The following is a 25,915-nucleotide window of genomic DNA, read 5'->3' on the forward strand; positions in this document are numbered from 1 at the left end:
ACAGCTTCAAGAATTCCGGCAGACGTGAAGATACCACCGGAGACAGCCTATGTGTACGGGTTTGATTCAGAGAGCGTCGGGCCGACTGTACTGTGAAACTGCCAAACCGGCCGCAAAGTTACCGGCTGCCCTCCGCTTCTCGAACATTTGGTCAGCGTAGACAACAGGTAAGATAATGGTGCTCCATTTTGCCTTCCAATTGTGTCATTGGTGTTTTACAGTAAACGACTGGAACATGTATCGCCTTCCGTTTGTGTGTACAGTACTAATGGGCTTTGCGCCGGGCTAGCCAGATTAGCCAAATGCTAATCCCAAAAGCGGATCATTAAGGTGAGCTAGCTTGAGTTAAATCGCTCCCCGCCGGATTCATCCACTTGCTTTCAAGCCTAATCCGGGTCCTCTATTTAATGGAAGCGGTAGCTAACAAAAAATATAGCGGCTATTAGCGGCGACGCTAGCTAACGTAATAATTGTTCGTGTTCACCCACATCTTGTTCATATTAGAGTATTCTTTCGTCCAGTTGAGTAACAGTAGCCGGCGTTAGTTTAAGCTTTGCTCGGATCCAATCTGTTGTCTAAAGTGTGATGAGTCGTTGCTGTCATATCAATATGGGTTGAATGAACTTGGTTTGTTGACAAAGCCACTCTGCAATTACTTGTGTTACGGAATCAGCCCTAGTATGTGACCTAGATATGATGTCACCCGTCCCCTCACCAGAGTTTACATATTAATATAGTTATGAGAGGGTAAAGTATGCACAGTCCCGCAAATCATTTACATCAAAGGCGCCGAAGTACTCTATCATATATGTGCAGTTGTCTTTAGTTTTAAAGTCTAATGGTCTTCATTTGGGGAACACCTGATTTAAACACTCAAATGATTGTGAGCACTAACTGCATTGGTGAACAGGACAATAAATGAAGGATTTCAGTTTAATGCCGTTAGTCACTAATTATTAAGCTATAAAACGAGATTTGTGACACCTTGCACCTCAGCTCTTCTCCCACAAATGGTAGTGTGTGTTTGCTTCTCCAGACTTTGATCTTATGCACATTTCTGCTTGTTGCCATAGTGATGCAAAGTACTGTATAGCACAGCTTTACTTTCCTTTTATGGCTCACTTCCAGTATGACAGCAAAAAAAGTTAGTCGAGATGAATAAAGATAATTTCCCTGGGATTTGTGCAGCATAGTGAAAGAAGAAAGTATGTCTTTCACTGTGTGTTATATGTGTGTGTGTGCTGTATGCATCACGTTTCTGCAAAAATATATCAAAGCAACATGCAACCAAACATAATCTACACTGTGTTTTGCTTTTAATAACCTTTTTGTTCTCTTCTTTGGATATGATCTACAAAGTTCAATCGGTAGGATCTGTAATCAAATCCAGGCCAGGTCCAGTTCTCTGTTCACTGGGCAACCAAGCGGGAGTTGCGTTGTGTGTATCGGTACAGAAAGGAACACGCTGAAATGTACCGCTGTTAGTCCTTTGGCACTGGCATGACTCTCTATCTGCCAGTGCCAGCTCTGACCCAAAGAGCAGAAGAAGCCCAACCGTACCTGGAGACAATGATGGAATTGTGTACGTGTGTGTACTATTTTTAGACTGGTACATACACAATAAGAGCAGATGTCGCCTCCACAGGGATGTTCTGTCCAGTGACACCCGGCTAAACCTCGGGACCTTATCTGTAGCCTATTTGCAGAGGGAAAATCAATTTCTCTTTGTGAGTAGAAGCAGTCATTGGCTCCCACAAACACACAGCCTGTCAGCACATCCCCGTCAGCCCACATCAACACACAGACTGATGCATCTGTAACTGATGCGTCATACGGGCTTCTCTTAATAACGTTCACACATGAGACGGCTGTTTCTGTCGGGCTTAGGCACGCAAACACGTGTGATGCATCATTCTCAGCCACCTCCAATGTTGAAATGCGTTGAAATGACATTAGCATTAAGCATTAGCAAAGTTGATCTATAGGCCATTTTAAGTTATTTGAATCCTTTACAACCTGCAGCTGTACACGTGCTGTTTGTGTTGCCTGTACTCCATCTATGACATTTAAACAGGTTTTACTTGTACACTCGGGAGGGAAAACACACCGTCATCACTTCTGTTTAGTTTACGGAAGACATTTGCTCTTTGGACCGTTGAAATGGTCAAGTAAGGCATCTCTCTCTCTCCCTCTCTCCCTCAGTATCTCTCTCTCTTTCTGTGTGCAGGGATCATGGCAGAAGCCCATCAGGCGGTGGCGTTCCAGTTCACAGTGACCCCGGATGGCATCGATCTGCAGCTCTCCCACCAGGCCCTCACCCAGATCTACCTGTCGGGCCTGCGCTCCTGGAAGAAACGCCTCATCAGACTCAAAGTACCTCCACCGCCGCTGCCTCGCCTGTCTTGTTCGCCCGTGCTCAGTTTGTGCCTGTGCCACTCTGTATTCTAGAAGCGTCTGTAATTATCGCCACGTTCCCAGTTGTGCTCGCGGCGTGATCACTCCTTGTCCCTCACCTCCTCGTCCCCCACCCCCCTCTCCCTCCATTGCTGCTGTTCCTCCTCTCAACATGTCAGCACAGGCATCTAAAGTCCTCAGTGTCAGTCGGGCTGTCCGTGTAATAGGTGTTGTTTTCCTGCTCGTACTGCTGCGCTCCCCTCATCATGAGAGAGCAAACACATTCAGACTTGTACATGTGTGGAAAACCTAGTCAGCGCATTCCCGTAGGCCCAGGATACACTCATTCTTTGTAAGCATGTCAAGATGGGTATTGTGAACAAGAATAATGGGACTTATTTCTCTCTCTCTGGTCTCTTGTGTCAACAGAACAGCGTGATCACGGGCGTCTACCCTGCCAGCCCTTCCTCCTGGCTTTTTGTGGTCATAGCAATCCTGGCCACTATGTACACCCGCTCCGACCCGTCAATGGGCCTCATAGCCAAGATACAGGAGCACTTGCCTGTCAGGTAACACATCTAATCACTGAAATCTAATCTCATGTAGGTACAGTGGGGTGGAAACAACGCTGCGTTTGTTGCGGCTCACCTCCTGCACTTCCTGCTGTGAAGGTTGTTGATTAGCCAGACCTCTGCAGCCATAAAAGCGTTAATCTTTTCCTCGTTTACTGTTTATAAGCAGAGGGCTTATCGCATTTTCAGGTAGTTGAAGTGTGTTTTAAGTAAACATTACTCACTGCGGTTCCTGTTATATCTTTCCTATTATTTGATTATCACCTCACCCACTTTGTCTCTATTCTCCCTCCTTCCTCTTAACCCATCTGTTCCATCTTCTCCCACCCTCCCCAGCCAGTCCATGAGCGCCCAGTGCCAGACGGTGGTGTCGGCGGTGCTCTTCAGCACCATGTTGTGGCTTTCACTCATCTTCACCATGCGCCTCTGCCTCAAGCAGCTCCTCTCCTACCACCGCTGGATGTTCGAGCAGCATGGCAAGATGTCCAACACCACCAAAGTCTGGGTGGTTAGTGTTGTTGCACAACGTTTTTCCCCCCTCTTTTCCATCTCTTCCCCCATGCCACTTTAATGCCTCCCATCACTTTCACGGTCATCCAGACCCCTGGTTTGTGGCTAACAAGTGTCACTTTAACATCATCTTGTTTAAAAAATATGACCGGTACCTCTTAACGTGGTGTCTTTGCTGTCCTGTCTGCATTTCTTTGTGCGTGGTGTGTGTGTCTAGGCTTTGGTACGGATCTTTTCTGGCAGAAAGCCTCTGCTTTACAGCTACCAGGGCTCGCTGCCAAACCTGCCTGTTCCTGTCATCAAGGACACAGTCAAGAGGGTGAGACACCGGCCGAGAGAATCCAAATGAGAAATGACCGATAAGCAGACGCAGCACTGTCTTGAGTTGTCTGCCTTTGCACCTTCACAGAGTTCCTGTTGTTACTCTTTGAACTTTTCCAAATCAATGTATCCATGCTTTTCTAATCTGTGTTTGGTTAAATGCTAATGTGTTCACCGTTGCCTTAGAAAGTGTGACATTTCCCCCTGAAACGTCTGTACTCTCTCACGCTTTGCTGTCCTTGTTTAGTACTTGGAGTCGGTGCGTCCGCTGACAGACGACGCGGCGTTTGAACGCATGACTAAACTGGCCGAAGAGTTCGAGAGCAGCCTGGGTAACCGCCTGCAGTGGTACCTCAAACTCAAAGCTCTCTGGGCCGCCAACTATGTGAGTGTGGTGCCCAACATGTCTGCTCTCATGCCGCCTAACAAAATGAAAACGTCATTAACAATGTATGTCTTTGTCGGGTTCTATAGTTTCAATTATTTATCTGGGTTGAATCTGAGGAATGTGACTGCCGGTTGGTCTCTAAGCGTGTGTGTGTGTTTTATCGTTTCAGGTTAGTGACTGGTGGGAAGAATACGTTTACCTACGGGGACGGAGCCCAATCATGGTCAACAGTAATTACTATGGCATGGTATGGATATGTGCCTCTCTTGCTCATCCCTTAGTTTGATGGTAAAGATAACAGAACAATCACATATGTTAAGGCGTTGACCTTTCACCTCACAGCCTGCTGTCTCTGTTTGCTCTCTCTCTCTTTCTCTCCCACAGGATTTCTTATACGTGACGCCCACGCCCATCCAGGCAGCCAGGGCGGGCAACTCCATCCACGCCTTCTTCCTGTACCGCCGCAAACTCAACAGAGAAGACCTCAAACCCGTGAGTTGACCCCGGCTGACGCACGGCACACAGAGACGGTTGTCGTTGGCGTCGACCGTTACGGCGAGACAAGCCAGACTCGGTGTCAGACAGTGTCAGAATGTTTTCATTGTGTATTTATTGAATGTGGCGGTGAGGAGCGTCCATTTATGTGTTTGTACGTCTTTGACTGTTTAAAGCAAACAGTGTGTAGCTTGATTCTTTATTATTATTTGTTTTTAATTTGGTTTGCTTTTTTGTATGAAGACATTACCTCATCACGTTGCCACATCATGCTCATCTCTCGTCCCTGTTTTTTTTAACTCTCAATCTCTCTTTCGCTTGCTTGGTTTCTGTTACTTTTCCTCTCTCTGTCTCTCTGTCTCTCTCTCTCTCTCTCTCTCTCTCTCTCTCCCTCTCTCCCTCTCTCCCTCTCTCCCCCACACTCCCTCACTCTCTTTTTTGCTCCTTTCTCTCTCCGCTTGACTTTCCATTCCCCTCCCTGCCCCTGCTGCTTTCCCCCCCTGTTCTCCTCCCTGTGCCCTTGCCTTCGCCTCCTCCTCCTCCTGCTCCTCCTCCTCCTCCTCTCCGTCTCCTCCCAGAGTCGTATACCAGGCACTGTCATACCTCTGTGTGCAGCTCAGTGTGAGAGGATGTTCAACACCACACGCACTCCTGGAGAGGAGACCGGTAAAGAGACAGACACGCACACACACACACTCTCAAGACACTAACTATGTAATCCACAAGCGACGTTCAGATTTACGACCTTGTGTCTTCGCAAGCAACCGTAGGTCGAGGAAGTCAAGACAACGGCAGCGCTTTCAAGTGTGGAACAAACAAAGTGTGTGAAAGTCGCTGTGCCTGTGTGTGAGTCTTATGTTCTGAGGGAAGGTGTGTGTGATTACATTATTTGTCATTACAACCCATCCCATCATTTCTCATCTGTCTGCTCCTGCCTCCTGGTCGTCTCGTCTGGAAAAGAGTCCGTCTCTCAACTAAACTCTCTTTTCTTCTTCTGCCCTCACATTTTGGTTCATCTCGTCTCGTCCTTCTCTCCATTTAATCCTTAAACCTCCTCTGTTTAATCTCTATCGTCTTTTGTGTTTCCCCTCCTTCTCTCCCTCTCTCTCTCTTCCTTATGTCACCTTTCCCCCCCTTTTACAACCCTCAGTGGTTGTTGAGGTCTGCGGTTCCTTGCTGTTCCTATCAGTTTGAGAGGATGTTTCACTCTTGTCGTATCCCTGGAACACTGACAGGTAGCACTTATGTTCTTACACTTACCGCCGCGATCCTAACGTCAGATCAGATTCAGCTTAGTATTATAATATATACATGTACATATTAACAGGCTCTAAAAGTTTGAAAGATTAGGATCGCTGTCCTGTTTATGCAGCACTGATCCTCACACAGGTGGGCGTGTCATCGCGTCATCGCCCAGGAAGATGGATCAGAATAAACCCATCCACTGGGAAAGACTCCAGGCCGCAGTTTGACTTTGACCTGGTCTTTAATTCAGCCTTTGATCAATCCTCAACTAGGCTTTAAAAGGTTTCCCATTAGCATAACAGATATAAAGGAATGGGGTCTAACATAGACAGCTAATGCGTCGTGTTTTTGCTTTTAGATTATATCCGGGTCTCTCTGCCAACTTCCTTGTTTCCTCAGATCAAATGTAAGCTTTTACAGTCGGTCAACATTTGCAGTTGCAATTCCACAGGCGTGTCGGAGGTTGTGATAACATTCCTGATTGTAGACTTCCCCGTCGGCTCGATTCATTTGTTCAGTGTAACCTTTATCCAGTTATTCAAATAGATCAGTGGATAAAAAGACAAATCAAATAATTCACCAGTTGTCTTTTACAGACTCCATTGAAGCGGCGTCTGGCTGAAGGGCACTTTAACTGTAGTTGTTGAGGGAAATGAGAGCCTGCCTGCAGATCCTGGAGCTTAGAATAAAGAACCTCTCCATCAGGAAATATTCCAGGGGCTTGAAGGCAAACGGCCGAATTGCTAATAACTACTCAAAGCTTTCTAAGAATGTGTACTTGTAATGTAATGTAAGGAGAGAAATCTTTAGAGTTTTGCTCCAGGACAGTTGACTTAAATGTTTATTATGGTAGCACGTAGTAAAAATTGGAACATGAAAATTGTCCCACAAAACTCATCTCTGATTGGTTTATTTAACCCTTACTCCATCTTTGTTTTCTCCTTTTTCTTGCTCGCAAAGACACCGTGCAACACTGGCAGGACAGCGACCACGTTGTCGTGTACCACAGGGGGCGCTACTTTCGGCTCTGGGTGTACCAGGCGGGCAGACTCCTGTCCCCCAGGGAGATCGAGTTCCAGATTCAGAGGATCCTGGATGATCCTTTACTTCCTTCCAAAGGAGAGGAGAAAATTGGAGCCTTGACTGCCGGAGACAGGTCAGTGTGACGCCGAATGAAGCAGCGTTACATGGCTTCTCTCATGTTCATATTAATAATACACAGTCATAATATGTTGTTTAGAATTCCATGGGCCAAGGCGAGGAAGGAGCACTTCAGCAACGGGGTGAACAAACGCTCGCTGGACTGCATCGAGAAAGCTGCTTTCTTTGTGACCCTGGATGACGATGAGCAAGGCATGATGGGAGACGACCCAGCGGCCAATTTAGATCGCTACGCCAAGTCTTTGCTGCATGGGAAATGCTACGACAGGTACTTTTTTATATCCAAATGGAGGTTTTGTCAATAGATACTGGCATTTCTTACCTAAAGCTTTGTCTCGCTCATGGCACAGGTGGTTCGATAAGTCCTTCTCACTTGTGATCTACAAGAATGGGAAGAATGGTATCAATGCAGAGCACTCCTGGGCCGACGCGCCCGCCCTGGCACATCTATGGGAGGTAAGGCACATAAAAGGAGCGAGCAGTTTACACACTACTGTCCTCCGATGGCAATATACAGTGCGCACGGTGTGGCATCATGGTTGTGTGTGTTTCCAGTATGTTCTGGCCACGGACAGCTTCCAGCTCGGTTACAACGAAGAGGGTCACTGCAAGGGAGAAGTGGATTCATCTCTGCCACGGCCGCAGAAGCTGACCTGGGAAATCTCTCCAGAGGTTAGTCCTGCATTCCGGCGTGTGCTTGCGTGTCGCTCCGGGTGTTCTCTGCGTCGCTGATTGTATCTCTCGGTCTCAGTGTCAGGAGCAGATCTCCCAGTCTCTGGCCGTGGCCCAGGCCCTGGCTGACGACCTGGACTTCTACGTGTTCTCCTTCCGAGATTTTGGCAAGGGCCAGATCAAGAGGAGTCGAGTCAGTCCAGATGCCTTCATTCAAATGGCTCTGCAGTTGGCTTATTTCAGGGTGAGGCTGCTGCTCCAAGTGCATGGAATTTCAATATTGGCTTCCACAATTGAGTTCTTTCACCCCTTTATCCATCGCCTTGGTAACCAAAAGCTCCTTATCATGTTCCAGGATAGAAGGATGTTCTGCTTGACGTATGAAGCCTCCATGACCCGCCTGTTCAGGGAGGGCAGGACCGAGACGGTTCGCTCCTGCACCAATGAGAGTAGTGCCTTTGTGCGAGCTCTGGAGGGCGGAGAGGTGAGGATGACCACGGAGACTTGCTCTTCATGAGGCTTTGTGCTGCTTTTGCTATGAAAAAAATCCTTATCAAACTGATGGAACACAGAGGCTTGGTCCAGTCTCAAGTGTGCTGTGGCATGCTGTGTCTATTTTAAATGTGTTGCAAGCCGAGCGTTCACACCACTCATGCCATTCCCCACCAGGCAGCAGATGTGTGCAGGCGTTTGTTCCGCTCAGCGACAGAAAAACACCAGCACCTCTACAGAATGGCGATGACCGGCGCCGGCATCGACAGACACCTCTTCTGCCTCTACGTGGTGTCCAAGTACCTGGGAGTGGAGTCTCCTTTCTTGAAAGAGGTTGGAAAATCTTTCCCTCCTGTATTTGCTTTAAAGCCACTATAACTGGGTTGCAACACTGATGTGATTTCCTCGTGTGTGTGTGGTTCAGGTGCTGGCAGAACCCTGGCGGCTCTCAACCAGTCAGACTCCAATCCAGCAGGTGGAGCTGTTTGACCTGGTCAACCACCCAGAGTACATCTCCTGTGGAGGGGGCTTTGGTCCGGTTAGTGGCGCCCTCTACTCCTGAAGCCTTGATAATAAAGTCAATAATAGACTTGAGTTACATACCAAACAAGCAGGTTTTAGAGACTTAACCTTACCTATCAGTGCTTTGTTGTAGATCTATGTTGTCATTCTGTAAACGTGCATCAAGACTGACATGACATACATGTTCTCTACAAATGTATGTAAACTTTTGACCACAACTGTATGTAAGCCAGTATAGTTTCAAATGTAATGAATCTCTACCTCTATCTCTTATTCTAGGTGGCTGATGACGGTTATGGGGTTTCCTACAGCATCGTGGGAGAGAACATGATCAACTTCCACATCTCCTGCAAACACTCATGCCCAGAAACTGTAAGTACAGCCCATCAGTGCACAGGGAGTCTCCAGTGTGTGTTTGGAGCCTTTGCTGTGCCCCGTTTAAAGTCTCTGTGGTTAATTAATAGCCGTGCTGTGAAACTGGGACAGATTTTCTAACCCATGTGGGCGTCAATTAGAAAGAATTTGCGCCCTCTGTAGATATTAATGATTCATACTGCTGATGTGGATTCCTTTCAGACACCATTCAAACATTAGAATGTTCAGAACATTCAGGAGACATTGGCGATGACTTTTGGTGTTCATGTCTTTCATATTTTCAGAAATATTCATCTTTGTTCAGCTGAATAATTCCATTAAAACATATTCAAATGTCTTGAACGCCTCGGCACTTCACGCCTTCAGGCTCGTCTAACTTCTTCATACTTTCATGCAGATAAAACCATTCAAGCATTTTTCAGGCCTTTAGACTTCAAACTTTCAGCCACCCAAATATTTCACCTTTGTTCACATATCACACGTTTAAAATAATTCCGATTTTAAAGATTTTTCAGCTTTCCTTCACAGCGCCTTCACACATTTTCCTCTCTTTATTTCATCCTCATCCTCTCTCTCTCTCTTTCTCTCTCAAGGATTCCCATAAGTTTGGCGCTCGGATCAGAAAGGCCCTGCTGGATCTGTCCGACCTGCTGGGCTCCAAGCCAAGGGAGCCGAGCCACACCGAGCAGAGTCGACCCGAAGCCAAGAAAGACCAGTAGGCAATCAAAACACTCAGGGGGGGGGAAAACGGGACGCGGAAGGGAAGCTGTGCAGGAACAACCATATGTTGATTCATGTTCTTTTCTTAAGTGAGGTGTTGGGATGTCTTTCTCACACACACACACAACGCAGCCAACGGAATGATACACACAGGACAGCTCCGTATAGAAACCGGTGTAATTAAGGAGAGGCTTTGTTGTTATTTTTTATCTCTTATTACCTTTTTGTGAAATCAATGAGTCTCCTTTAATCACGTGAACTGTTTCAGTAAAGTAGAGTTTCAATTTTTTTTTTTATTTGATGCCAAAATGCGAAACAAACTATTATTAACCCCAGACTAATCAAGTTGTTTTCTTTTCGCACATACTCTAAATTGCATCCCTCCAAATGTAAAGGGAGAATCTCCGGAGACTCGTTTTAGTTTTCAGGTTGAGGTGACCCCCTGAGCAAAACCACCACAATTGGCTCACATGGTTTTTATTGCATCTTTCAGATTCTACTGCGTAATAATTAGTTATTTGACTTGAACTCATCAGAATACATTTCAACAGAACTATTTACAATGTAACCACAAACTGTACAGAATGTGACTTACTGCCATCTATAACCTATGGGGTTTGGTTTTTTGTTTGGTTTTTCTTATAAGTTCCTCTTCACAGTATTTAACAGGCACAACAACATTTCAAACTGGTATTTATGAGCATCAAATATAAACACAGTCTGAAGTTAAAGCAGTGTTACAAGTCGGGTTTGTGGTTTCATGCAATCGACAGTTTGTCCGATTTGTTGATTACTGCCAAAATGTATTTTTGTGTTCCCTCTTGACTCCAAGTCAGCGCCTGAGCAGCTGAGCTTCCTTCACTATAGTATATTGCTATTGTCAGCCTTTTTTTAATGCAAAACATAAAGTCATTCTTTAAGAAAAAACACATTTGAAGTGTCGTTTTTTTTCCACAGAAGATGACATTCACAGCGTCGTATTCGGGGGTTTCGCTTCACTGCTGTTCCTGGCAGGTTAAAGGTGTAGCTTTCTTCTTCTCCTCTTTGTTGAAAACCTTTCCGTCTGGCTGGACGACCCACCGCAGGTTGATCGTGTCGTTCTTCTGTTGGAGCTACGGATGGCGGAAAAATGAGATTCTGTTCAAAACTGGCCTCGTGCCGAGGAGCAAACGACTTTCATGTTGGTGTGAGACTCACTTGGTTCAAAATGGCATCCCTCACAGTGGGTGCGTTGAGGTCCAGAGGCGAATTTGAACTAAATTTCACTCTCAAGGTCGTCTTTTTCAGCTTGGGGGACACTTCAATAAGGAATAATCACATCAATTTAATTTGACTGTGCTCAATCAATCAAGGGGAAACAATTTCCCGCTCATTCCTTTTATGGAAGCAGCTAAGAAGGAATTTGGACCTGCCCCTTTCCCCCTTAGCACCTGTCTGTCCAGTCAGCATGAATTCACCCTTGTATCTTGTCGAGGATCACATGAAATTTGTAACTTAATAGCAATACATTTGTAAATCATCTGCATATGATCTAAATGAAACAGTTAAGTAACCTCAGAGTTGAGTAAGCATCCCAACCAATGTAGGTTTTCCTCCCAAACTTTGTCACCACATACTTGCCTGTCATGCAGCAGAACACGAACGCGTCAGCACAGCCTCTGTCGTACCATTTCGAGGAGGAGGGATGATACAGCAGACAGTCGCCGTCGTGATTTGGTTGCGAGCTGAGCCAGTCTCTAAAGGAGCTCTCACTCCCATCGAGCCACTTCCACCCATCTCTGAACAAACCCACCCAGGCCAAGGGTGTCCCACTGTTTTGAATGAAATTGTGCAATGCCTGGTTTTCCAGCTCGTTCCTCCCGCTGGCCAAGTCGCCGTTAGCGGCCCGACAGTGGTCATTAGCATCCCTCCATTTTTTCGCTGTAGAAACCATCACGAGCCCTCCATCTGTAGATAGCAGCACATGCGTAAAGATGTACTAGTGGAATGTAACAAGGTGTATAACTGAACCCCTTCTCCCTTTAAACCATGACTTGCTCACCTTGATGACAGACAAACGGATGCATTGCGGTGCAGAGATCACCGACCCATTTACCGTTGCTGTTCACTAAGCCACAGTGGTGAGTGGAGCCGGGCAGACTGTCCCAGTTTGTGTAGAGGACGACGCCGGTGCTCAGGTTCGTCTCCCCCACGGACCACAGCCAGGTGAGGTCAGTGGTTTCTCTCAGACCCATCCACGTGTTTCCCGTGATACCACTGGCTGCAACAGCCGCCACTAAATTTTCCTTGTCTTGCTGGTGTCTGACAACAGCCAGGCTGTCGTAGTTCTCTGCGCAGTACTGCTGGGCGTCGTCCAGTGACATAGCGGTGTTCACTGGGTGATACTCGAAGACGGTGCTCACTCTTGTCACGTGCCCTGCAAAGTTTGCCAATGTCAAAGTAGCAGTCTTGACAGAATTTTCCCTGTTTTTGACGTGGACACTTACCTGTGATTAGAAGCAAAAGCCCCAACATTTCTCTCTTGTGGCAGGAGGATTTATTACAAACATCAAAACCCTCTTTGGGGTTGAGTCGATCCTTTTGGAGTTGTGGGAAGACTATTTATATCTTACTAAAAGAGATGGAAACAAACAAAAATCTGTAATGAAATAATTTGAAATATCAACAAAATTGTAATCTTCTTGTGGCCTTGAGAGTCTCAAGTCTGAATTTGCGTTTTGACTGCTCACAATCCAAGAACAAAGACAAATAAGAGTCAAATTAGAGGTATTCATTTGAATATTTGATTGAATTCTATTGTATACAATCCCGTCCACTCCGGTAAATCAAACTCCTGTAACTCTGACAGAAATAAAGTAAAGGTTTCCTCTGTTTTCATAAGTAACCTTCTCCTGTGTGACAGTGTTGTAACGTTTAAAGCTTCGTCCTAACCACATGAAGGGAATTTGCCTTTTTTTGTCATTTAAAATAAGAATCTTAAGTGATTCAGGTTTTGGTCAAGCAAATTGTGTGTCCTTTGAGTGTCCTTACCCTCTATGTACAGTCTGTGTGATATACAACTATAAGAGGACATCGTATAGAATAACTTCAGCTCTTTTTAAGGTCTTTTACTGATTACAGTCGATATCATAACAGCTTTATGTCAGTAAACGGAGAGAATCCCTCTTACCTGAGACGAAGAAGATTCCTTGTCGCAGACCTCAGCACACACTCCTCCGGGTTCCCTCTTCCTCCAGTATTTGTGTGTCTCAGCTGTGCTATTTGTCTCTATGCAAAGGCTTGGGCTGAAGTTTTTCCCGCATGATTTCCCACCAAAATCCCCTTCGAGCTGCGGATTTACAAGTACAAGCCCGCAGGTTTGTTTACATCAGACGGATGCAAAGACGATTAAAAACATGAATATCAGATGATTTGAAACAAGTTTTTGCTTTTTAATTGGAAAATGCAGGAATTTGAAATTTAATGGAAAATACATGTTAAAGGACATTTTCTTTACCAGTATCAGGTAAGAATTACACATCTAACACTTTTTAATGCCCTTGAGCAATAATGGTCATGTTGTGGTGGAATGATCATAGTCACCCTATACAATATCTGCATTATTTCAGTACAAATAGGAGTTATTGCTGAGAGAACTGCACCCCTGCAGATTTGACTCTTTTTACATAGCGCGTGTCTCTCACAAGAGCTATTTGTCTTTGTGCAAAGGCTTAGGGGGTACGTTCGCATTCACACGGTCACATAAGTCATACATTTGCATTTGCAAGACGAGGAAGTTTGTCACACACCAATCTATGGAAATGATTGACGATCAACGGGTGCAATTCAGTCCAGAATGAGCTCAGGATCCAAATGTGGACGTTTAATCTTGACAGATCTCGTCTTGTTTTTGTCTAATTCCGTCTGTCCTCAGTCTCCCTGTGTGTGTGTGTGTGTGAGAGAGAGAGAGAGAGCTTGGGCCACCTGTCTGTCTCTCTCTCACTCTCTCTCGTCTCATTTCGGGGAACAATCGCTTCACTCATTATCCCCTCTGTCAGACTTTATCTTATTCTCCAAAAAGCCACCAATAATCCACATAGTCCCTGTGCATGACACACAGACACACACACACAGACACAGACAGACACACACACACACACACACACACACACACACACACACACACACACACACACACACACATTTCAGTCCCCTCTCAGGTCCCCCAAAGGATCCCTTGATATAAACGTGTCTGTCCTCTGGAGTTACTGCTCCGTGTTTTCATCCCTCGGTGAGCATCCTCCTCTTCCTCCTGTCGTTCTCTGTGCAGGTACGTAGGTAAGTCATTTATTGTTCTTCCTCAATGTTTCTTCTTGTATGCTTACATTCTATATGTGTTGACAAAAATGTACACAAAACATTTTTAGAATTCTCTTAATTTTGAGTTAATATTTAAGTACATTTTACTGCTAATACATAACTTTAAATGCTGGTTGAAATTGATTTGATGAAATTGGTTTGATGATATCCTTCTACTGGTAAAGGATCTGATAAAGATGATTCATATCTAACATAATCAATATAGTGTAGTGCAAAACAGTGCCCCCAGTCAGTGGTTGTGTATTTAATATGACCTCCACAGCTTTTTAATTACAAATACTTTCATGGATTTGGTATGAAACGTAAGTATGATTCTGTATATTCAGACTTTTCTTACCGTGACGCGTCTTTGCAAACCGTTTTTTTCGATCAAATTTTAAACCAATTTTGAGCTATTTCTGTATGTTGTATCAGGAAATCCACCCTTGAGTCTGTGTGTTGTTGTCTTAAGGTGTTAGTGAAATTTGGAAATCAGCCTCTAAGTTATTCTTAGTGCCCTGGGCTTTGTCCGTCTGGCCACAAACATTCACTAGCAAAACAAGGCCACAGATTCCTCGCCCAAGCCCTCATCTGTCTTTTGTCCTTGTGCCTGTGTTGATTCAGACTCACAACAAACTATGAGGGGATCCAAAAGACTCAAACGGCCTCTGAGCCCCTGATACATTGAGTTAATACACTCAAAGACAGGCAGTGAGAGATTATTCTATTGCTGGCGAGCACATTGACGCATTCCTGCAAGTTGGCCAGCGAAATGACGGCAGAGAACCTGGCCGGCGTTAATAGCAGCCAGCCGCGGGCCCTAATCTCTCCGGGCCCCGCATCTTCTCTTCTAAATCGCATTAATCCCGGAGGATCGGCTCAGCTCTGATCCCGGTAACAGGACCCTGATCCAGCCCATAACCCCTCCTCCTCCTCCTTCTATTCCAAGCTCGTTATCGACAAATGTCCTCCCCTCTTAATCTTATCCTTCAAACAAAATGCTTAACATACCCACAGGCCACCGCACTTACAGGGCATTATGGGTAATTGTATACTCTGAGATCAATCATGTATGTTGGACACACACAGTATCCCACTTTCATGCTGTTGAGGTCAAACTCAAGCCGATTCAACACAACCTGGACGTCCAAACAATCAATACATTTGCAGGACTAGAGCTTGGATGTATATTTGTTGTTTGTTTGTTCTTGCATTTCACTGATGCTTGTCTTACAGTTGGATCACTTAATACCTCCCTCTGGAAGGATGATGTCTGATGTAGAAGAACAGGAGTGAGTGCAGCTTGACTCTTCTCTGTACATGCACATCACAGTGTCACAGCCCGTATAGACTGCCTGACATGTATCCTTTCCTTTTCCTTTCCTTTAGAGGGCATCGGGAGGGTAAGACACATTTATTTTTGAAAGAATCCCATTGTCACATCTCACGTGGTCACTGAGATCTCTTTCTTGCTTCCCCAGAAGACGATGAAGAGCAGGGAGAGGAAGGTGAGGCAGCGACGCTCAGACTTGTTGATTTCCATCCTAACATAAACTATCTGTCCCCCGAGCCTTGTTGATTTCCATCCTAACCTAAACTAGGCGTCCCCGAGCCGTGTTGATTTACATCCTAACATAAACTATACGTTCCCAACCATCCAAACATAAGACGCCAGATGTACTGTATGTAAATGCTCATTTACATATCGTGAGTGACTTTGTAATAGTTAGGGAGCTGCTTTTCTTTTGCTCAAATGTAAATCAAAGCATTTCCTCATGAGGTTCCTATGAAAATTGTGAATGGACTACTTTCTCTCTTTCTCTCCCTGCTCCTTAATTCACTTTCTGATCGCTGCTCCGGCTGTCGTGCTGAAGAAGAACGACCCAGATACAAGTATGTGGATGAGAATACTGATGTTTGCATCTAATAGCCCTGTCCAGTCCAGAGAATGTACTGTACATAGTGACACGCCGTCATGTTGTCTCTACAGGCCCGTGGTCACACAGCTTGCGCCCCCTAAAATCCCAGAGGGGGAGCGGGTTGACTTTGACGTACGTGACCCTTTACATGCGTGCCGATGGAACGATGATACACATGTACGCCATCACAAACGAAGAGCCTGAATCTGTGTATTGTGTGGCCTCTCTCAGGACATCCACAGAAAAAGAATGGAGAAAGATCTCCTGGAGCTGCAGACGCTGATCGACGTCCACTTTGAGCAGAGGAAGAAAGAGGAAGAGGAGCTGATCGGACTCAAAGACAGGATTGTAAATGACTCGCCGCTCCCTTTCCACTCCGGTCCCTCGCCTCCCTTTTGTTTGTCCAACCTCCCCTCTTCCCTTTCTGTCCTTCTACTTTTAGAAGAGTTGCTTGAGGACACACTGACCATTTTCAGAGTAATAGCTGGCGATTAATGAGCCGCGTGTGAAAGGGTTTACAGGCTGATGTGTCTATTTTAAGGAGAGCCGCAGGGCTGAACGGGCAGAGCAGCAGCGCGTGAGGGCAGAGAAAGAGCGTGACAGGCAAACGAGGATCGCGGTAATTATCCGTTTACAATCATAACAGCGCGATTACACGTGTGGTTGAATTGTTAAGTGATGACGATCTGTCTGTCTGACCAGGAGGAGAGACAGAGGAAGGAGGACGAGGAGGCCAAGAAGAGGGCCGAGGACGAGGCCAAGAAGAAAAAGGTGCTCTCCAACATGGGGGCGCACTTTGGAGGGTTCCTGGCCAAGGTCTGTGTTGGCTAATGGGGGGGCGGGGGTTCGCATTTCCCTTGATGCTTTTGCTGTAACTCTGGTGTCTTCTGTGTGCGTTTGTGTCTAGTAGGCTGAGCAGAGAAGAGGGAAGAGACAAACCGCCAGGGAGATAAAGAAGAAGACTCTGGCGGAAAGACGCAAGCCACTGTCCGTTGAGAACCTGAGAGAGGACAGTCTGAGGTCAGATTGTGGTTCCTCAGACAAGGTTTAAGAGCTACTGTGGAAAATGAGCTCCAAATAGGTTACACTCGAGTTCCTTCCCCTTGTGTTCTTAGGGAGCGAGCCGTGGAGATGTGGGGACGCATCCACCAGCTGGAGTCTGAGAAGTTTGACCTGACAGAGAAGATGCGGAGGCAGAAATACGAAGTGAGGACGTGGGCGACCAAAAAACGAGTAGGGCACAAAACTCTTGAAAGTATAATCTAATGTTTATTTCCTTTTACTTTCAGATCAACGTCCTTCTGAACAGAATTCAACACGCTCAGAAATTGTGAGTGCGTTTTGCATTTCTACCCTCTTCCATGACTGCATGCAAACACGCCTCAGGGCAGGTGTACGAGGAAACGCACACATATGTTTAATGACGTGTGAGTCTCCAAGAAATGGACTGAGACATGACAGTAAACACACACACACACACACACACACACACACACAAATGTACCTTTATGTGCCCATTATCTCTGCTAGTGTGAGTGTTTGTAATGATGTGTTTCTTGTCCCCGCAGTAAAAAAGTCCATGGTAAGGGGAAAGTCGGAGGACGCTGGAAGTGAATTCTCACACACACACACACACACACACACACACACACACACACACACACACACACACACACACACACACACACACGCCAATAAAAGGAACATCTTCTGTCAGTGTCAAAATAAAAACTCCAATACTGAATAAGCATTTGTATGTAACATTTCTTCTTCTGTCGTTCCAATGCATGGTGTGAAGGTAAAGATGGAGGATCCAGTAGATGTGGAGCAGGTTGAAGAACTCATGACTCAGCTTGACTCCTCCCGCAGCATGAAAACGGCATGAGCATCATCGCTCTTCGCCTCGTGACACGGTACAAACCCAGCCTCTCGGGCGACGTCCCCCACTTTACTGGCAAAGACGCCTTCCTGGTCTCTGTTCAGGTCCAGAAGGAACCTGGAGAAAGAGAGACGTAGCCAATATTCTAGAACGGGGGGGCGATGTAATGAATAGTGCGCAGCAGAATGACTGTACTCTTGGCGACTGGACTATCACCATGGTAACAGGCGCTGTTACTATAAAAAAATCACTCACTTGGCCAGCTCCACAACGAGCAAAGCGTCTGGTGCTGCAATCTGTTTCAGGGTCCGGCCCAACCGATGCACCAAGCTTCACCGCGTCAGAGGGGAGAGGGAGGCAGGAAACGCATCACAGTCAGCATCACAGGCGTACACACAGTAAACACACACACTCTGTGATGATATCTGCCATGATCTGTGTCAGAGAATTAAAACCCCTCACCTGGAAGAGAAGTAGATGGAGTTGAAGAAGTGATGGAAGAGCGGTTTCTCTGGCATTTTGATGAGGGAATCCATAGACAGGAAGGTCACAGATATTCCTCTGAGACGCATCAGGTCTGAAACAATTTAGGCACGTGTGAGGGGAATCCAATAGGAAACGATACAAGCCTCAAGACTCAATCTAATGTGAGGTAATCAATCAATCAATCTAGTTTAATCTTGTGTGTTCACCATCTATGCTGGCAGGTTTGTGGCCAGCCTCTGCCTTCTCTGTGTGCTTCTCCGCGTCTCTTCTACAGGCCAGGGAGCGGAACAGTGCCTGCACGCTTGCAAACGAGACATCCTGGGCCGTCTGTGGACGCAGAAAAACGCAGTGAGGTCATAAAGGAAGGAACTGAAGGCAAAGACAGGGTAGACATAAATCACAGACATACTCTTACCTTGATGTGCTTCCCGTTCTGTGTCTTCAGCAGGCTCTCGTCATCCGTTTCAATGCCAAAGGAGAGGTAAGGACTGGACACTATGTCGCCCCAGTAGCCCCTCACTGCCACTTTGCCCCCTTTCTACACACAAACATCATAAACCTTAAGTTCCCAATCATATTACCGTGTAAAACAAAACGTCAAACACTTACACGGTAGAATAATCTTGACGAGAGCAAACTCTGGTTGGTTATGTCGTAGGCGCCGTCCCTCATTTGAAACGCGATGCCTCGATCCCTCCATTTGGCGTACTGTTGATTGTCGATGAGGCCACACTGCAGATGGAGAAGACGTGCAGAATGAGCGTCCATATTGCTTAAGTTGTGATCTGCAGAGAAAGTGGTCAGATACCCCTTTTGTGTGCAGCTTCATGGTAAGGTCCCAGTTGAAGCTGCCTGTCTTGGAGTCGTAGCGCGTCCCCAGGTGCTGCCTCACCCGACAATCCCAGGGGTTTGCTTTTGCGACGGGAGCACAAAGCCCAGGAGATGAAGATGAAGAAGACGGAGGCCGGATCCACCCCTGGAATATCCTGGACAGCTCATCTCGCTCCTTGAACTACGGAAATATACAAATATATTGCGCAACACTGAGCTGACCCCTCAATTTTCCAGTCTTAGGGAAATGTAGTGTTCTGTACCTTGAGCTTGGTTGTGTCCAGGCAGGGGTGTGTGGGTGTCTCCTGTGTGTCAGTAACAGACAAGGAGAGCTGCAATGCTGCACGTTTCAGTGCCTCCTCCGTCTGACCTCGAATCTCTGTGTTCCCAAACAGCTCCAGGAAAACCTCTGTCTTCTCTGAGAATATTTAAGCAAACAGGTTTAGGAGACATCTTGACTTTAGAGAGCCTTTTTTCCCTGAAAGGTCGCCGACAGCACCCACCATCAAGTCCCATGTCTTCCTGAGGCGTCAGTGCCAGGTAGAGGAGCAGCATTTGTCTCGCCACAACCTCCATGCAGTTTTCGATAACCCATACCTAGGGTCAAGCAGAGAGACTATATTCAGGCGCCCGCTGGATCTGCTCTCAGTGGACGTGATGGCAGATAGACTGGAGCTCACGTGAAGGTTGTCTCCGTCCTGCAAACCGGCGATGGTCTTCAGAATGTGTCTTGGATCTGCACTACCAACCAGCAAAACATTCAGGTCTCCCTTCTGTCTCACAGGGCCTGGGATGAAAGAGCCAGAAACAATTATTAACAAATATTACATTTACTATCACTATCATTTATTAGAATACAGGGTTCATTAGCATCAAGCTGAACCTGGTTGCCTAGGTTACCTGCATCGGTGAGGTCTCGCGCAGGACTGAAGCCCCACCAAGCGATGCAGCCTGCGCCCTCTTGTGGCCGCCCGGCGCTCATCCTGTGACGGACACAGAAACCAAACACAGCCGTGCAGATGTAAATGTGTCCACACGGAGACTTAGGATGTAAATGTGTCCACATGGAGACTTAGGATGTAAATGTGTCCACATGGAGACTTAGCAGGTCTGGCAACTATGTCTGTGTGCGAACTGTTACGTGTTATCTTCGCTTATCTTGGTTTAGTTTAGGTAGAAACTAGCTAGTTAGAAAGTTGTAAAGGACCAACCAGTGGACCCGTTTGTAACCGAGACCACGTTCGCCGACATGTTTCAGGTCAAAGCGTCCGTAACAGCGGGTTGTAGTTGGGGGTTGTTGTACCACGGAGGAAACTTAACATACCCGAGCTTTCGTTGCGTTTGCTGGCTTGACAAAACTTCACCGCCGGGTTTAAGCCAGGCTTAATCGGTATCATGACGCTAGTAACCAACTAGATGGCGTCAGCTCAGAGTTTTACAAAACAACAAAGTCACTGTCCGCGCTCTGGTTTTAACTTTTAAGCAGCGTAATGTTTCAGAAACTCACCTTACTGACTGTTTTCGTAGCAGCTAACAAGCTAAGTGGGTTCAGGTCCCAGCACAGAGTTTGGTTCTTGTTACTAAGCAACGCATCCTTGATTAGGATGATTTGCGCCCTCTACTGGCGTTTAAATATACTGCATTATTATTATCCTCACTGTGGAAATCTATTTGTTTATGCAGCGATAACGCTTTACATCTTCTATTTCACTGTATTTATAGCATCACATCAAATGACAGTACGCGCAGGGAAACCAGGTATTTATGGATTTATTTGCATTTGAAATTAAGCTTGTATTAACACTGTATATTCCTGTCTTCATCCATTCTTGTTAAAAAAGATTTAAATTTTAGTCTACATGTACTCTACCAGGCTACCGGTTGTAATTTTGGGATAGTGATGGTTTGTTATGATATAACAATGGATAATGGATAGCATGGGCATTCACACACAATTTATAGATACATTCACATTTACGATTGTTAAAGTTACATATTAAATGTGGCAAAGTTTTGGGAAAAACAACCAAATGTTAAAAACATACAGTAACACCATATCAAATTTCTCAAAAACAAAAGTACAGTGAACAAAACATACAAATTGAGAAAATATCAGGGTTAAGACTGACAAACATTGTATTTTCTGAAGTAAGATGTGCTTCTCTAGCGAGGTTTAGCTTTGACCGCAGCGTCGACTTCTTCCTCTGGCAGGAGAGTGTGCCACTGGGCCACCGGGCGTCTGGGATTGGCCAGCATGTCTGACCAGTGGCGCAGGCCGACTCCTGTGGCTCCATAACCCATGAAGGTCTTTCCAATGGGGTCGTTGCTCCCAAGTTTATCGTAGTCAAACACTGTGATGACAACCTGTACTTTCTGAAAACAAAGAGAAGAGAGTTGGGTTGTTAGTGTCTCTCACCTCCCAAACTGATGACTGATGTACTGACACAGCTTACCTGTATCTGCTCAAAGGGAACATCAAAGCTAAAGCTCTCATTGAAGTAAGGGTTGAGCGTGTTCTTCTTGACTGTTGTCTTCTTCTTCTTAATCCTTTTCCCATTTTGCTGCAGTACAATCTTCACATAAGGATCTTAGGAGGGAAACACAATGGACAGACGTGTTTGTGTTTGTTTTTATTTATTCATTTTTATGAAGAATGAAGCAAACCTCTGGTGTAAAAAGCAAGAAACTGATTACCCGATAAGCCACCGACGTCCATTTTCTTCAGGTTCTTGGCCTCCATGATGTTTACAGTCAGTTTCCCAGCAGTTGGTACGTAGCGTAAAGAAATGCAAATATCGCCCAGTTTTTCTTGCTGAAAAGGAAACATTTGTGTAAGAAACCTATTAAAATATGTTGTATCCTGTATCACAGTCAAGTAAAGTACCATAGAGTTGAATGTTGAATGAACAGGATGTAGAGTGACATACCTCCTCTTTCTCACCGCTCTCCAAGTCTCTCCACTGTTGCATTGGTTGGCCCATATCAACGCTGTTCATGGGGATCTTTATCTCACCGATCTGGTCATGCTTGGAGAAACGATCGAAGTCGTAAACCTGCAACACCAAGGTCTTCCCACCCAACTCTGCGTACGGGATCTAGAGAGAGAGAGAGAAAGCACAGAAAGTGGAGTTAGAGCATTAACACTGAACTTTGGGGTGGAAGTGACTTTAGTTTACCTTGAAGATGAAGGTCTCGTTGAAAACGGGGCATAGATTCTTGCGTTGCACTTTTGTCTCATACTTCTTCTTTTTGTCTGGCAGCAGGAAGACTTTGACATAAGGGTCTGAAGTTCCCCCCATATCCATAGCGGCAAGATCCTGCGCTTGAAGGATGCCCACTATGAGCTACAGAGGGACGAGAGCGAGGGTCAGCGTGAGTAGTTCTTATTCAAAATCAATGCGTTGTATGAGACACATGATCCTTTTTGTTTTGTTTTTGTTCCCACAGGACCTACCTGGGTATCGGTGAAGTTGTAGTCCAAGGAGAACTCCAGCTTACCCAACTTTTCCTGCTCTTTCTCCTCCTCCTCCCCTTCCTTCTTCACCTCGCCGTCCTAGAGGAGAAAACATCAGCACACCGGAAATTCACCCTTGCAGGCCTAACTAACAAAGGTACGATCACACAATAACATTATGAGGCACGCTGGATGCTGGGAGTCACATTCTCACATCCCCTCACTGTACCTTCTCTCCAGCCTCTCCGTCGCCCTCCTTCGTCTTTGTGCGGCGACCAGTCTTCCTCTCCCTCACTTTCTTTGGCTTTTTCTTTTTGCCACAGCACTTTTTGAAGACGCAGAAAATGCAACAGGCCGCCAAAACCAGGACCACCACAACGATGGCTCCCACCGCCCACATGGGGACTGCAAACAATACGAAACAAGGTAGGTGGAGACATTTATATTCACAGTATGTAGAATGGGACTATATGCAATCTTATCTGTGTGGAATATGGGAAAGACTTGAGATTACATGGAAGAAACAAAACTCTTTGACAGGTCAGGTTACTGCAGTTTAATCCAAATCAAATCTCACAACCAAGGGGCTTAAAAAGACATTATATTAATGATAAATAAGCTGTGGCACTGCTTATATATAACAATAGACTGCAGACAAACTGAGCCTTTCTACCTCAACCCTCAATTCTAGTTTATCTGAAAGCACTTCACTGAGCATGCATGTGTGTGTTTTAACACAACAACGTCCTGCTCCACAATCAGATAATAACACTCATAGCTGGGAGCGGCCGAGTACAGCAACAGTCCCCAAACCTACAACGGCTTCACTGGAGTAATTGAGCAAAAGGCGTCTGATTCAAGGTGACTCAGCAGTGTGGAGCAGTAAGTATGTGTTGAGTCCTTGCGACAAAAACAAAATACCAATTTTGACCTTGTGAATATGACATCAGTGTTTCCTCAAGCTTTGTTTCTGCAGACCTAGTGGTCAGTGTGGGGCTTGCGTCTCACTGACCCCTCCCACTGTTTACAAATCGTTGAGGTCAAAAGAACAAACATAAGGGACAAAGGCAGAGATTTAACCAGAATTCAAATCAATTTCCTGAATATGTCTGGCTGTGGCCGGCTCACAGGGTCGTCAGGAGAGAGTCACGCGAGACTTACTGGGCAGTCTACTAATCTCATTCATGAACTTGTCCTTCATGTGGTTGTAGTCGTGGCCAGGGTGGTGTTCGTGGTGGGGGTGCTCATGATGCTCTGTGTGGGAGTGCTCGTGGTGAACTGACTGCGTTGCTTCCTCTGGCTCCGGTTCCACGGCTTCCACGGCCTCCACGGCCCGCCGGGTCCGGACCCTGACGTTAGCCAGCCTCATGTCAGCTGTCAAATGAGAGTTATGCAATGCGTTTATTGCCGTCACGTTCTCCATCAGACATGTCTAAGTCAAATGCTCAACATGGCTGACCCTAATCCTTTTGTCACCGTCCTTCTCTCTGTCATCCCTCCATTTTGTCCCGCCCCCGGCACTTTCTCCTCCCTGCCCAGCATCCCTGCATGGAGCTGGATTAAACTGCTGCGACATATTTTAATCCAAAAATCCAGATTCTGTAAGATTGAATGGAATGAAGTTTTGTCCTCCTCCACCGTTTTCCCTCTCAAACACATATTGGACACATTTCTGGGATGAAAACAGGCATTTTACAGGGGAACATCTAGTAAAATATGAGACACAGTGAAGGGGAACATCTGGTCTTGTTGTTTAGAACATCAGTATTTCATCTAAGATTACAAACATAATAAGCATCGCGCTTGAGTTTAAGAATGCATTGAACTGAAAAGTAAAAGCAAAATAAGAATCTAAAAAGAGAAGCTGGACAAAATCAAATATTCTGTTTTCTATTGTCGATTTGTCACTTTTGCAGTATTCCTTTACATTCGGCACATTCTAATTTTTATCTAGCTCTGTGTTCAGATATGCAACACTCATCTTACCTGGTGAAACGTTCCTTTAATTTCTTCTACGTCTCCGTGTTTTGCTTCCCTCCTGGCCTGATGGACCCCTCACACACCCATCTCCTCTGTGTGCCGTCAACTCCCGACTGTCCCAATCCCTTCAACCCTTTCCATCCGAGACTAAATCACTGGCAAATCTCTAAAGCAGTGTTGTGGTTTAATCCCTTCCCCACCTCTCCCCCCTCCCTGTATCAGTATTCTGACTACACATCTGTTGCTTTGTGTCCAATTGATGCGTGAGGAGCGACGGCCTCCTTTCCTTATACATTTCCTCTTCTTAATAATCTCACTGCGTGGACAGGTAAATGTTCATTGGGTCGATGAGAAGCAGCAGTTTATGTTTATCTGTTGGGTGGATGTTGCTGTACAAAACACACACGCCGCCATATTTAAAGCATCGTGCAGTAATCCTCACGTGTTTGAGCTGTGGCTCTAAACCAACATGGACGACTTCACAGATATTTAATACACAGCACAGGAAAAAGCAATGCTACAATCCTAGTGCAGTTCGAATTAGAAAACCATTTGATGTTATTGACCAAAATATAAATCTGCCACTTCAAACTGCAGCCCCCCCAAATTTTCTTTAACCCTTTACTGTTGTCCAACCATTGCGGTGTGCATGAAGCCAGTGACTTTCCAGTACTCCTGACCTCACATGTTTTCACTGCCAGTAAAGCTCTTAATAGGACCCTTCATCTCTTTAAGTACTCATCTGCTCTAAACCCTGTAAGCAGCAATAACAGAGGCACGTTGTAATTATAGCTTACTGTTGTCGTTGCCAATTATCAATTTAATGTTTGTTTTTGACAAATACCCCAATGTACACAGTGTCCTCTCGTGTGTGTAATGAAAGTATGGATCACTAGATGGCAGCTGAGGCATTAAAGAGTCAAATATGCCCTTCTGTGATGCACTCTGATGACATCATTGTGCAACTGAGTCTTATCTTTGCTCAAACATGTCATTTTCTAAGCAGCAGCTCTGGCAGTTTCTAACCACCGGCTGTCTGGTAGCCTTATGTTAAACATTAAGCTTCCACCCAGTGATGACAAGGCAATGTCCCGCTGTTATCTATACGGTGTTCTATAGATACAGGTAATAAGAAGAGTACAGGGATTGTTAAGGTGCATT

General features: G+C 45.7%; 4 protein-coding genes across 4 annotated transcripts; 2 read left to right on the top strand and 2 right to left on the bottom strand.

Moving 5' to 3' along the window:
* Positions 1-13: 13 nt before the first annotated feature.
* LOC143001963 (carnitine O-palmitoyltransferase 1, liver isoform) lies at positions 14-10,777 on the top strand. Its single transcript, XM_076151843.1, has 19 exons — positions 14-167; positions 2,228-2,373; positions 2,824-2,963; positions 3,303-3,474; positions 3,694-3,795; positions 4,045-4,182; positions 4,355-4,432; positions 4,570-4,677; positions 5,259-5,346; positions 6,886-7,081; positions 7,166-7,354; positions 7,437-7,542; positions 7,642-7,758; positions 7,838-8,002; positions 8,114-8,242; positions 8,428-8,583; positions 8,675-8,788; positions 9,052-9,144; positions 9,741-10,777. Exons 2-19 carry the CDS (start codon positions 2,233-2,235, stop codon positions 9,864-9,866), a joined length of 2,358 nt encoding a protein of 785 aa, XP_076007958.1. The 5' UTR covers positions 14-167; positions 2,228-2,232; the 3' UTR covers positions 9,867-10,777.
* A 4,798-nt stretch (positions 10,778-15,575) lies between these two features.
* tnnt1 (troponin T type 1 (skeletal, slow)) lies at positions 15,576-17,851 on the top strand. Its single transcript, XM_076151948.1, has 9 exons — positions 15,576-16,098; positions 16,196-16,256; positions 16,356-16,472; positions 16,666-16,743; positions 16,827-16,940; positions 17,035-17,144; positions 17,240-17,330; positions 17,414-17,454; positions 17,693-17,851. Exons 1-9 carry the CDS (start codon positions 15,992-15,994, stop codon positions 17,736-17,738), a joined length of 765 nt encoding a protein of 254 aa, XP_076008063.1. The 5' UTR covers positions 15,576-15,991; the 3' UTR covers positions 17,739-17,851.
* On the bottom strand, positions 17,830-20,302 carry dnaaf3l (dynein axonemal assembly factor 3 like). Its single transcript, XM_076151947.1, has 11 exons — positions 20,221-20,302; positions 20,001-20,107; positions 19,824-19,917; positions 19,584-19,738; positions 19,298-19,501; positions 19,099-19,221; positions 18,905-19,027; positions 18,696-18,816; positions 18,466-18,580; positions 18,259-18,333; positions 17,830-18,120 (listed from the first exon to the last, which is right to left on the bottom strand). Exons 1-11 carry the CDS (start codon positions 20,300-20,302, stop codon positions 17,973-17,975), a joined length of 1,347 nt encoding a protein of 448 aa, XP_076008062.1. The 3' UTR covers positions 17,830-17,972.
* Positions 20,303-21,483: 1,181 nt separating this feature from the next.
* Positions 21,484-24,143, bottom strand: LOC143001901 (synaptotagmin-1-like). Its single transcript, XM_076151748.1, has 8 exons — positions 23,936-24,143; positions 23,004-23,179; positions 22,775-22,873; positions 22,497-22,664; positions 22,248-22,415; positions 22,015-22,132; positions 21,774-21,907; positions 21,484-21,693 (listed from the first exon to the last, which is right to left on the bottom strand). Exons 1-8 carry the CDS (start codon positions 24,141-24,143, stop codon positions 21,484-21,486), a joined length of 1,281 nt encoding a protein of 426 aa, XP_076007863.1.
* Between the last annotated feature and the right edge of the window lie 1,772 nt (positions 24,144-25,915).

This window comes from Genypterus blacodes, unplaced genomic scaffold, assembly GCF_046128005.1.
Source record: "Genypterus blacodes isolate CSIRO-AG114 ecotype Tasmania unplaced genomic scaffold, CSIRO-AGI_Gbla_v1 ptg000055l_1, whole genome shotgun sequence".
Taxonomy (NCBI): domain Eukaryota; kingdom Metazoa; phylum Chordata; class Actinopteri; order Ophidiiformes; family Ophidiidae; genus Genypterus; species Genypterus blacodes.

Coding starts and splice junctions, on each gene's coding strand:
- LOC143001963 (XM_076151843.1), top strand. CDS start 2,233: ATGGCAGAAGCCCATCAGGCGGTGGCGTTCCAGTTCACAGTGACCCCG. Junction 5,347..6,885: donor CACTCCTGGAGAGGAGACCG/GTAAAGAGACAG, acceptor TTGCTCGCAAAG/ACACCGTGCAACACTGGCAG. Junction 7,543..7,641: donor CCCTGGCACATCTATGGGAG/GTAAGGCACATA, acceptor GTGTGTTTCCAG/TATGTTCTGGCCACGGACAG.
- dnaaf3l (XM_076151947.1), bottom strand. CDS start 20,302: ATGAGCGCCGGGCGGCCACAAGAGGGCGCAGGCTGCATCGCTTGGTGG. Junction 19,918..20,000: donor AGGACGGAGACAACCTTCAC/GTGAGCTCCAGT, acceptor GCTTGACCCTAG/GTATGGGTTATCGAAAACTG. Junction 18,581..18,695: donor CAAACCTGCCAGCATAGATG/GTGAACACACAA, acceptor AAATTGTTTCAG/ACCTGATGCGTCTCAGAGGA.
- tnnt1 (XM_076151948.1), top strand. CDS start 15,992: ATGAAAATTGTGAATGGACTACTTTCTCTCTTTCTCTCCCTGCTCCTT. Junction 16,257..16,355: donor GGGAGCGGGTTGACTTTGAC/GTACGTGACCCT, acceptor GGCCTCTCTCAG/GACATCCACAGAAAAAGAAT. Junction 16,941..17,034: donor TTGGAGGGTTCCTGGCCAAG/GTCTGTGTTGGC, acceptor TGTGTCTAGTAG/GCTGAGCAGAGAAGAGGGAA.
- LOC143001901 (XM_076151748.1), bottom strand. CDS start 24,143: ATGAGGCTGGCTAACGTCAGGGTCCGGACCCGGCGGGCCGTGGAGGCC. Junction 22,665..22,774: donor ACAACTTCACCGATACCCAG/GTAGGTCCTGTG, acceptor GTCCCTCTGTAG/CTCATAGTGGGCATCCTTCA. Junction 22,133..22,247: donor AGAGCGGTGAGAAAGAGGAG/GTATGTCACTCT, acceptor TTTCCTTTTCAG/CAAGAAAAACTGGGCGATAT.